The sequence below is a fragment of the Thamnophis elegans genome, chromosome 1 (assembly GCF_009769535.1).
Source record: "Thamnophis elegans isolate rThaEle1 chromosome 1, rThaEle1.pri, whole genome shotgun sequence".
In the NCBI taxonomy this organism is placed as follows: domain Eukaryota; kingdom Metazoa; phylum Chordata; class Lepidosauria; order Squamata; family Colubridae; genus Thamnophis; species Thamnophis elegans.
The window spans coordinates 29,804,299-29,816,458 of NC_045541.1; the positions used below are offsets into that span (position 1 = coordinate 29,804,299).

At 40.8% G+C, this 12,160-nt stretch overlaps 1 protein-coding gene across 4 annotated transcripts in view; it reads left to right on the plus strand.

Annotated features, from left to right (window-relative positions):
* Nucleotides 1-709: 709 nt before the first annotated feature.
* Nucleotides 710-12,160, plus strand: part of COBLL1 (cordon-bleu WH2 repeat protein like 1) — a 133,214-nt gene continuing 121,763 nt past the window's right edge. For 2 of the 4 annotated variants that reach the window (XM_032210737.1, XM_032210775.1), the window contains exon 1: nucleotides 710-1,096. In XM_032210737.1, coding sequence (XP_032066628.1) covers nucleotides 1,050-1,096 — 47 coding nt within the window. In that variant the 5' untranslated portion in view covers nucleotides 710-1,049. The remainder of the gene's footprint in view (nucleotides 1,097-12,160) is intronic. The other 2 variants (XM_032210746.1, XM_032210766.1) reach the window with 1 other exon arrangement.

A 12,160-nucleotide genomic window follows, 5' to 3' on the forward strand; every position in this document is an offset into this window, starting at 1 on the left:
CAAAACATCCCATTTGCGGAGGGGATGTTGCAGCCCAAAGAGCGGAAAACGCGGGCCGCGGCACCTACACGCAGGGGTGTCTTGAAAAGCCGCTGCTTCCCAAGAGCCAAGCGAGTTTGCAAACCCGGATTCCTGCGCGCTGAGGCGGATTTGGAGAGGCCCGGGCGAAACGTTAACAGGATTAAACCTCTTCCGACGCCCGAAGCGATCTGCGTTTCTCCTCCCCACCTGTTGGAAAGCTCTCTCTCTCTCTCTCTCTCTCCTCCGTACGGGTTAGCGCACACGCCTCCCTCCAACCCCCGGCGGCGGGAATGAGCAGCTGCAACTCCCAGCTTGTTGCGGAAACAGCTGCTTCAAGCGCTTGGCTAGGCGAAGGGCAGCGCGAGGAAAGCCCGCCGAGAGGGAAACGGGGGGGGGGGGGAAGAAACCAGGGAGCCTTTTACACCCCCGTCCCCAACACACCCACAAATACACATAAACACACAAACACACCCACAAGTCTCGGAAGAAAAGGCAGGCAGAGCGCTCCAAAGGGAGCCAGTCTGCTCTGGCTCTGCAGGAAAGCGCGGCTTCCCTCTGGCGTTTGCAGCCGGGAAAGCTCGGCGTTGCCGGGATTATTATTTTTGTCCCCCCCACCCCATCCCGCTCATTGGTTCCCCGCCTCCCTTCCTGGCGAAGTTTTCCAAGGTGTGGTTTCAAAAGCAGCCTCCTATCCCTTGTGCCCGGCTCCCGCTGAGCTCCGGGAAGGAGAAGAGCCTTTGAGGGCGAGGAGGAGGAGCGCGCGCGGGGCCGTGCCAGCTGGGCAACCGGTGCTAAGAAAGCGCCCGCTTTTGAAGGGAGGAGGGGAAAAGGAAAGGGAGAATGCGGAGTCGCCTTTCAGGGACGCTGAAGCGGCGGGAAAGCAGCACCGCCGCCAGAGTCTAAAGCTTTCGGCGGCTCCAGACAGGTGAGGCGGGGAGCAGAGATCCTTGCAAGGGAGTAGGCGTAGTTTTTGCATTCCTGCCTCCGCTGGACTTCGACCTGGAGCTTACCAGCCGTCTTAAAGAGAAATGGACGGTCAGACCTGCACGGCACCGAGCGACGTGGCTCTCTCCAGGTAAGCTCTCTCCTTCCTGCTGTTTTTGTTGCCGAGAGGCAAAAGGTGAGAAGGGCGCCCCGTTTACAAAAGTTCAAGGGGGGGGGGCAGGTAAGTGGCTCTCCTGTTCCTCCAACTCGTAGTGCCCCCCTTCCTTTAAAAAAAAACCCCAAACTTACCTGGCTAAGAAAGTCAGTGCTTCACTTAGGGGAGCTCTGGGGATGATGGGTCTTATGGAGACGGTGACCAGCTGCCCTCAGGAGGGTAGGGAACAGTCTCTCAGCCTTTGCGGTGGTTTGACTGGGAATGACAACTTTTAGAGGAGAAGAGCCTCTGAATAAAGTTACGCTGGATGCATAGAGTTGTGTGCACCTTATTTGAAAAATACAAGATACAAAGACCCGAAACTTGGTTAAGTCAGCTGGGTTTATTCCTAAGTAAGGTTCAGTTTTCTGTGAGTTGTGGAAACTGGGAAGATTTATTTTGAATGCCTCCAAATTTTAAGGCTTGAGTGAGGAAGTAATAATTATTTCTTTAAAGGTTGTGGGGGGAGAGGAAAAGCTTCACTTGATGAAAGCAAAGATAAGTTAGTAACCCTTGGCAGAGAGGAATGTGAGTATGGTATGCTGTGTTGGTGGAATAATAATTCACCTTACAAAGCATTCCTGTTTGCTTGGGTAAAACAATACACCTTACCTCTGGAAAGGGCAAGTCAGCTCAACTTGATTTAAAAAAAAACTTATTGTTGGACTTCTAAGTGTTGAAAGATAGTGCCTGCTTCTTCCTTACGCATACTGAAAACAAACTTGAGTAGTTATGTGGATTTAATGTGATATTTTGCAAGGACTGGGAAATCTCTCATGCAGTCTCTGAACAAGAAAAATGTATTTGCATGTAAATGGGGGAAACAGGTGGGCTAATTATAATCTTAAACTATTTTTGGCTTACTATACAGATAATTTAGTGCAAAGCCGTGCATAAGAGTATTAGATTTCTGTGGTTTTATCTTCCTTGATTGGTTTTGGGGAAAGCTATGGAAAGCTAAAAGGCTGTGTAACAAGGAAGCGTGAAACATTCATTTTGATTCTTTGGAGAATTAAAACCAAACATTATTTCAAAGGAGAGAAGTTTCATATCATGCAACTTTCATCAAAACTATTTCATATGCCCTTAAATCTTGGGGTGGGGGAGACAATAGTGAACATCTAGGAAGTAGGGTAGTAGTAGCAAATATCTTAGAATAATATTGTGATGCAACTATTATAAATTGTTCAATAATTTAACTAAAAGAGTTGTGCTATATATAAATTGTTACTTCTTAGCATGAAGTCCCATATTTTTTTCTTTGCATTTTCCCATTTGGTTGAGTTTTTCAGTACTTCGACATACTATTCTTTTTTATTGGGGATATATTTATTGGGTTTTAGTTTCCCATCAGTTAAGAAGACAAAAACTGCAAAGCAGGTGGTTGTGCAAATATTATAAGTATTTTTGGAATGTATGTATGATGCTACCATTGTGAATTTCTTGTTAAGAACACTTATCAAGTTTTAATATTATGACTGCCTAACTTATTTAGAGGGCGAGTGCTTGCTTGTTGCAGTAAAGTACAAATGCCATAAGCAAAATACCTGTTTACTCAGAGGTATATTCCTGCTTAAATTGCTTGATAGCAGTGTGCAGAAACTTTAAATTGTATAGTTCACAGCAGTACAGAAACCTTATAGTAGGACTCTGAGGGTCCACATTGGCTATTTCTGCTTCCAAGTGATGCTTTTAAAATCTACTGGAACATATTGGGGATTTCTGCACTGAGAAGCAGAAGGATGGACTCTCGCCTTTATGGTGGGCTTTTGAGACACTGGAAAGCAGTGGGAACTTTTGCTACTTCTAAATACTTCCAAATCCAATAAGAAATTGATTATCTCTCCTTGAGCCTCTTTACGCAGGGACAGGTGCTGAAAAATCCTTCAAAGAAATGGAAATAGTGAGTGTGTGTATATGTGTGTTGGGGGGGTTGTTTCTGTTATGTAGGATTGGAATATAACTTATTGGCCCTGGATATTGAGGGTGGAGGGAAGTTTCAGAAGCTGAAATGCGGTTGGGACAGACTGGAGAAGTCCTATGTTTTCTCTCTTACATTCTCAGAGATTATATACAGTATGAAGAGTTAACAGTTGCACCAATTGTACTTCATGTTTGTGTACACAAAACAAAGAACAGGTAGTTCAGCACATGACAGCCTATCAATCTGAAAATACTCTGAAACAAATAGGTATTGTTTCTGGTGCTCATAATTCCAAGCCCAAGATTTTAAGAGGGTGGCCAATCCAAGTAGTTTCCCCTCTACATACACAGTATATTGTATATTATATTCTACAAAGTGGTTTAAACAACAAAGGCATGTGTGAGAGACCACTCTGTTCTGCAAATAATCTTACTAGCCTTTTGTATGGTGCTTATGTGTAGTGGTGTTAGTAGTAGCGCAAAAGAAATTATACTTTCAGACTGCATTTTCCTGTAGATTGTGGTATGAATTTATTTTTTTAAGCAACAGGCCAGAACCTGTTCATATTAATAAGTAGGAAATCTGTTGGACATCAAAATTATTTTTAAAGTCTCATTATGTAGAACTCTTCAGTAGTCTGGATTATGGAAGAATTGCAGGAAAATATTAGTAATGCATATAAGACAGAAACAAGCTAAAATAGGGGTGGTGGTGGTGAATCAACTTCTTGTTTATTGCCTATGTTTTGTTACAAACTATTCTAACTGCTGCCTGTTTTTTAACAATAATGGTTACATTGAATATTATATTAATATATAAAGCATGTGATATGGTTCCAGGATCAGAGCCAGTGACTATATTTGAAGAGCCGAGATGGCGCAGTGGTTAGGGTGCAGTACTGCAGGCCACTTCAGCTGACTGTGATCTGCAGTTCAGCGGTTCAAATCTCACCGGCTCAAGGTCGACTCAGCCTTCCATCCTTCAGAGGTGGGTGAAATGAGGACCCAGATTGTGGGGGCAAGTTGCTGACTCAATTTGCTAAAAAATCTGTAAACCGCTTAGAGAGGGCTGAAAGGGCTATAAGTCTAATAAATAAATAAATAAATGGCCTGAAGGTGTGTTAACATTCAAGGAAGCTAAAGCTGCAATCTTGGAAAGGCAGTCTTGGCCCTCTAAGTACTTGAAAAATAGACCACCTGTGAACCATATGTAAAACCACCCTGATCGCCATATAGAAGAAAGTATGAAATAGGCCTGTATAAATCATTTGGTGGAATTTCAAAGCATTGGAAAGTTGTGGGAATACTTTGGAACATCTGCTTCATTGACCAGATCTGGAGGAGTGCTCAGAGCCCTGTAAAATAACTTGCCTAGCTTTAGTACAAATGCTAGGATTGCATGGTACTTTGGCTTCTGTTCCAAACAAAGTACTGAAGAGAATACAAGACTGTAAATATAGTACCCACCCACAACTCTTTAAAGTAGATGTTTCATGAATCCAGGAAAAAGATGCCGCTGCTTTAAAAAGTACCAAGTAGATGCTGTGGGCTATATATTCAAAAACAGTGCATAGCCCTAACAAACATTATTATTTAATGAATTTAAGTTGTTGCCACTGCCTTGAATTTAAATTCAGATGTATGGATGCCTCTTTCTTTTCTGAGTAATTTATACCTCTATCTTGACTGGGAATGCTGAAGGAACAAATCCTTGATAAGAGATTGGATTATGCAAGAAAAACCAATTGCAAGACAGGTGACCTTTCTTTGTTGTTTATTAGATTATTTGTTCATTTAAAACAAGTACATCCTATTTTACCATATCCTAGATAGCAGTGATGGGTTCCGGATCCCGGTGCAACTGGTACAGTGCAACGGGGCCGGGCATCCACCACATGAACGCGCGCAGCATGCGATGCTCCGCGATGCCTCCACAACGCTCCAGCTGCTCGGCGGAGCATCACGCAGGCACTGTGCGCGTGTGCAGAAGCCCCGAACAGCTCATACTGGTAAGGAGCTGGGCAGGCAGGTAGGCCTTCTGGAGCACTGTACCGGAACGGTATCTGGTGCTCCCGGTAGGCACTGTGTATGGTCGTACCGGTCATAACCTACCACTGCTAGATAGTCACAGATGGATTTTGGATGAGACAAAAGTATATGTGGACCAGTTGTTTGAGCTATATAAAATATTTCATATGTAGAAAACACATTGAGAAAATTAAGAAAAGGATGTTTATTAGAATAATGACTGTATAAGTAGCCTGCAAAATTAATACTTGTGCCATGTCAGTTATTCCCAGATCTGTGTATGGGAGTAGGAAAGAGTATGAATAGTTTTGTGTGCATGTAAGCTAGTATTTTACTTCCTTGATTCAAATATGCATTTTCCTAGAATCCTGCAGCTGTCCTGGAAACCTGGAAAAATATATACCTCCTTAAGGAATCATGAACTGGTACAATGAGTATACTCACTTTATCTGTCAGGGTAGTGATTTAAGAACTGATCAGCTGCTACAATGAGGCACTCACTGATGTAATGATGGGAATGAGTCAGCAAGGTTTTTAGCTGTTATCCTTTAAGAGCCTGTATCATAAGAAGAGGCCCTATCTGTCTGTCTGTCCGTCTCCTTGTGTGTTCATCCTTGGTGTAATTTACTGATTGTTTGACTCCTGCCTATAGTACGTTTCTCAGAGGTGGGTTGCTCCCGGATTGGATCAGGCGAACTGGTTGTAGCGGTGGTGGGAGGCTCCGCCCAACTGCCTGGATGCTCCTGCACGTGAACTGGTAGTAAAAAAAATTGGCAACTCACCACTGACGTGTATATATATTCTTTTGTAGATAAAACCACTATTTATTACAAACCTCTTTTTGCTATTATTGCTCCTGGGTTGTCTCACGTAGTAACGCTGTGCACACTCTGATATCTGTTGTAAGTTTGAATTTGTGCTCATCTGTCTCCTTAATAAGCTTTTGGAGCTGCTTCTTTAAGAGGTCTGCACTGACAGAAGTTAGAAAACCCTGTTGAATGTACTGAATAGTTTTTAAGAAAGGTGCTGATTCACTTCATTCTTTTCAGATAAAATGTTGAAAAAGAAATATTCCAGTTTAGTATTGCTCCATTTTTACTGCTGTTTGTAGCTGTCATAGCTACTATAACAACATTGTGCATCTAGAAAAGGGGGACCCGTTGACCTGTCAGATCAAGTGAGTCAGCAATATCTTTTAAAGTCATAATTCAGCAATATGTGTCTTTTCCAAGAATTGTGTCTGTCTACTCATATTAACCCTAAGTTATTCTAAGTCGCTGTCCGCTTTGTTTTTAAAAAAAAAAACATTTTGGTTATAGTTATTTAACTAGTAAATTTGTTCTTGTGAAATGCTTTACTGTAGCACAAGATTCCCACGCCTCTGTCGCTGAAGGAGGTTATTGGAAAAATTGTGTAATCACAAAAAGAGGCAGTGTTTGGAGCAGCAATTTCCTCTGAATGAATGTCTAAAAACATAGTAAGGCCCCATCTATATTTGGATGCAGATTGGTTTTAAACTGAAGGCAGTTTAAATGATAAAACAAATCCATTGTTCTCCAAATACCTTTTGTACTTTTGCAAAGGATACTGTTGTGAGGAATTCTAAGCAGAAACTTTGCTCTTAATTGTATCCTTAAATTATTTTAAAAATAAATTACAATCATATTTAAATGCAGTGGCAGTGATTGTAAGCCTTGAGTGGAGCTATAATTAGCAATTATAGACACCACAGGATTTCAATAAAAGGAGCAATTCTTGGGCTGGTCCTTTTCTGACCGCTCTATTGTTTTGTAGAGTGAATCCTAATGTTTAACAGTGTCATTTATCTGATATGAATCTTTAGTTTTGGTTACAGAGAGCTTGACTGGTGAAAGAAAGTTGGTGTACGGTAGAGTTACATTACTTACCGTTAAATGAGCATCAGCTATTGGGTAGTTTAAAAGATAAATTATTGGATATTGTTGAAAAAATAGGAAATATAGGATTTGGTACTATAATAGCAACAGTGCAATTTCTGTCTAGTTTACAGATAGTCCTTGACTTATGATCACAATTGAGCCCAAAATTTCCATTGCTAAGCAAGACTGTTGTTAAGTGAATTTTGCCCCATTTAACAACCTTTCTTGCCTCAGTTAAATTAATCACTGCAGTTGTTAAGTTAGTTACATGTTTGTTAAATGAATCTGGCTTCTCCATTGATTTTTGTGCCTCCCCAAAATGCAATGTGAGTTCCCCCCTGCGCATGCACCCATGCAACCCCTCTGCGTGGCAGAGACCCAGAGACCAGCTGGCTGGCAGGAGGTGTGCATTCATGTGCAGTAGAGCTGGGCTGGGTGATGGCTAGCCTACCTGCAGAGAAGGCTCTGCCTGATTCCCGTGGCACGCGTGCCATAGGTTCACCATCAGGGATTTAGACTATTCCCAGAATGCACAAATTACATGGAAATAAACCATGGTGGCTAGAAATTATGGTTGCATTTGTCCTAATGATGTTAGTGTTCCCCAAATAGAAGGCAGCACTGAATAAATTACAAAACATCACATCTGGAAGCCATGAGCCTGATGCAAACTGCTTTACAGTATCTTATATACCTTTCCAAATAAAATGAAATTCCAACATATACAGTATGTATATAAAAAAACATTTTACTTAAATAATTGCTATCTTTAACCATATTGTATTATACAGGTGAATCCAACTAAACAGAACAGTTTTCAAATTTCCTTGAGTTGGGGCTTGTCTAGAGGCCTGTTCCTATACCATATAGATATATCTTATAAAAATGTTTTCAAGTACCTTTTCATTCAACATTCAAATGTGGTTCAGAGGCTTTCTCTGCCTGACGAGAGGCATTTTAATTGTGAAAATGTCAGAATTCTTGAATCAAAATCCTTAATAGATTATTAAGCTTATGGGTTGACTTTATTGTTCCTTATACCAACCAGCTTAGAAGCCTGTCATGTGAGGGAAAAGAACAATGTTCTTAGAAATGTTGTGAAGGGGAGCAAGATAAAGTTATAGTAGTTGAAGTATTTATAGAAAGGAATGCAGAAACACACAGAATATAGTGGCTTAAGCATACTTAATTTGGCTGGTAAGTAAATCCCTTTTTCTGTAATTAACCATGTACAGTACCAGGAGTTTTGTCTTCAAACAACCATAAAACTATTCAGAAGGAAAAGCTAAAAGGATCCGAGGAATAAAGGAATGCAAACTCAAAACATGTGCCATAACTGAAAACACTGTAAAATCATGGGATAATCTGAACTGACAAAAATAGTTTTCAAAGTTTGCCATATATATTTGAAAATTAACTTACGGTATGTTTGGTGTCTTAAACAACTGTTTCCTGGCTCCTTAAAAATTATTATCCATGGTTGGTTGCTGAAATTGAGAACAAAATATACACTGCATATTTCTTACAACAATATGTTTTTCTGAGAGATCTAATTATTCTAAAAGTGCCATTTTAGAATCAAGTAGTGCTGCATTTGTTGCTCAGTATGGTAAGTTCATGACTGCGTGGTAACTGTGGAAGAAATGGTTATGGTAGTACCTTGACTAATCCCAGCATTTGGGAGCATTGTGTTTCAGTAGTTTTACTGCTTGCTTCGGGTTAGTTTCAGTCATAGAATCATAGGACTGGAAGAGACCTTGGTGGTCATCTAGTCCAATCCCTTGCTCAAGGCAGGAGCCTTATACATCCCAGTCAAATAGTTTTCCAGTCTATTTTTGAAAAACTCCATTGATGGAGCACCCACAATCTCAGGAGGCAAACTTTTCAATTGTTTATTGCTCTTACTGTCAGAAAAGGTATCCTTACTTCTAGGTTGTATCTCTCTTTGGCAAGCTTCCATCTGGGAGTTGAAGTCCACAAGTCTTAAAGTTGGAGAACTCTGCATTAGGACATCTAAATCCCTTTCATAGTTAATACTGTTGAGCCAGTACATTGGCTCAATGAATCGATTAAGTCAATATTTTTTTGTCAAGATTGAATTTAAGGCCTTTGCTTTGGTCTAGAATGCGTAGTAACACCATGAGTAGTGACACCATTGCTTCATGATCATCACTGGCTGCCACTGGCTTCTAGGTACAATTCAGCTGGTTGTCATCTATAAAATTGTATGTAGCTTATTGTCTTGAAATCAATGTTCATAGCTGGTGACAGTCTGGACTAGTTCCTGCAGTTTTCTTGGCAAACTTTTGGCAAGTGGTTTGCTTTGCCTTCTTTCTAGAGTTGAAAGAATGAGTGGTCCAAAGTTACCCATCTGCCTGCATGCATAAGGTGGGACTAAAGTTTATAGTATATAATCTCCAGCGGTGGGTTTCACATTTTGTTACCACTGGTTTACCATGTGCGCATGCACTTGCTTCATAGGTGCACACACCCCTTCTGCACATGTGCCCAGCCTTCCACACGTGCTTTGCTCGCGTGCATACTTTCTGCATATGCACCCGGCCTCAAAAACGTGCCTCAATAAGATGGCATAGAGCCGGGGCAGGCCCACCTGCGATTTCCACTACTGGTGAATCGGTGCGAACCGGCTAAATACTACTTCTGATAATCTCCTATTTTTTAGCCTAGTACCCTAACCACTACAACAAACTGTCTCTCCTGCATGGTTTAAGGTCCAGATATTTATTAGATTGCAAAAAGATCTGCTGATCTTTTCACAACTCTTTTTTGCAGGATTGGTTTACTCTGTGCCCTATTGGTTAAAGCAATGTCATCTTGCAAGCTGTTAGAGATGGCTTTCTGTGTGGCTGCACTTGGAAATCCATGTCATTCTGATACTGTATTGTTTCTGCAAAGCTTTGAAGGCCTTGTTATTTCAGTAGGCTTTGGACTCTCATCCTGCTTTGTGATCTATGTCTTGTGTGGTGTTATAATTGATCTTGTTGTTTTCTTACTAGAAGTGCTTCTAGTAATTCTCCTTTATTATTATTTCAATAATTTAGATGCTGTAAGGTGCTTAGACTGGTGACTCTAACTCAGGTGGATTATAGATTTGATTAAATAAATAAACTAGCACCAAATAATCCTGTAAAGCAACAGAGTATTGTAGGGCTTCTAATTCTGTTTACGAATTGGTCTAATCCTTAGGAATACTTGTCATAAGCCATCATTCCATGCCTGAAATATTATTGAGGCTGTTGATGTAGATTTTCATACCAGGAGAGTTTTGCTACGGGAGGTAGATCAAGAGAATTTTAGTAGGCTAGAAACATAAACATGTTGGTAATAGTAAAGCTGTCAATATGTACAGAGAAAAATAGGCAATTTAAAATGTTGAATACTTTTTTCTTTAAAAGTTTTTTTACTGCTGTTTCGTAAACTGCCCAAAATTATAGCATATACTATATAATGGGCAACCATTTTTTCAAAATAAATAAATTGGGAAAAATATAGAGGTTGTGGTTGAGAATATCTAAAAGAAGACAGATTTGAAGATTTTTAAAAAAATTGTATCTTGTATCTGAGAAGGAATTTGATGTAGTGTTTAAAGCAGTGTTTCTCAACCTTGGCGACTTTAAGTCCTGTGGACTTCAACTCCCAGAATTCCCTAGCCAGCGAGAGCGAGAATTCCCCAGCCAGCGAGACTGGTTAAAGGCATCGGAATAGAAAACTGGCGACTCTGAGTCTGTTTTAGGTAAAATAGCTAGATGGGTGACCTCGGGACAATCACTTTTTGTAAATGAGACAATAAATAAGTAAATAAAATTTCCCCAGAAAAGTTGCCAAGAAAGATGCAGGAAATTGAGGCTGGGATACTTGGGTGCTTTAGGCTCAATTTCCTCATGATCCAGGCACTTGTCTTGCAATTACGATGTTGCAATTTCACACAGTCATGTGATCACAATTCATGATCTTCGCTGGCTTCCTACGAACAAAGTCAATGGGGAAACTGGCAGGAGGCTTCAAATAGTGACTACATGATGCCCTTGCTTAACAACCCGTGATGATTTGCTTAATGACGGTAACAGGAAGTGCCAGGATTTCTGTTACAGTAGCATAGTCATGTAGTGTTTTTATTACCAAGTTGCTTAGCGAAAGAAATTCTGATCTCAATTCCTGTAATTAACCAGGAATTACTTTTATCTTTGCTTGTATTTTTGAGCAAGATCAGGTCATGGATCATATTTTGATGTGAAGCCATCTGAGAGAAACCAAGGCTATACATTAATCTGAGAAATCAAAAACCATCTTAGAATAAGGAAATGGCAAACTATTTCTGCATAGTTATCAGGAAAACTACAGGGATGTGTTCATGAAGTCATAAAAATTGAGCTTGGCTCAGAGGAATCTTTAATACAGATAAGCCCTCATTACTGACTGCAATTGACAACTTTATCACTAAACAACACAGTCATAAATTAAAACCGCACATAACCAGTCTTGACCTAAGACATCAATTCTGGCTGCTATCAAGGGAATCAATGTGGGCAGCTTTCCCATTGAGTTTGTTCATCAGAGGTTGGTTCCGAAAGTCACAAAAAGCAGTCATGTGACTGTAGGATGCTGTGCCGGTTGTAAACGCACCAATTGCAAAGGACTGAATTATGTTCATATGACTGCAAGGACACTGTGATGGTTGAAAGTTGCAAATCTCCCTTTTCAGTGCCATCAGGACTTGGATTAATTGCTGAAGGGACAATGAATGGTCCTTGAAGTTCAAATAGCCTTCTCTACTTGCCTAATGTAATCTCTGAAGCAGGCGACATTTAGCAGCAGCCACAATTAATGGTGTCCTCTCCAAAATTGACACCTACTTCCAGGACGGAGCCATGAGGCCTCTACTGTGTAGGAAGGCTATGTGGTGCAGTGGGTACTTCTGGAAGGAGATCTACAGTAAAAGCAAAGTGGTTGATCAGTGATGGGTAGGGAGGAGGGTAGGACCCAGCTGGATAGGAAGCAGGCCCCAGTGGTTGGATTCAAAATTCTTTACTACCAATTCTGTGGGCGTGGCATGGTGGGTATGGCTTGCAGGAGAAGGTTACTGCAAAATAACCTTGGTGGCAGGAGAAGGTTACTGCAAAATCCCCATTTT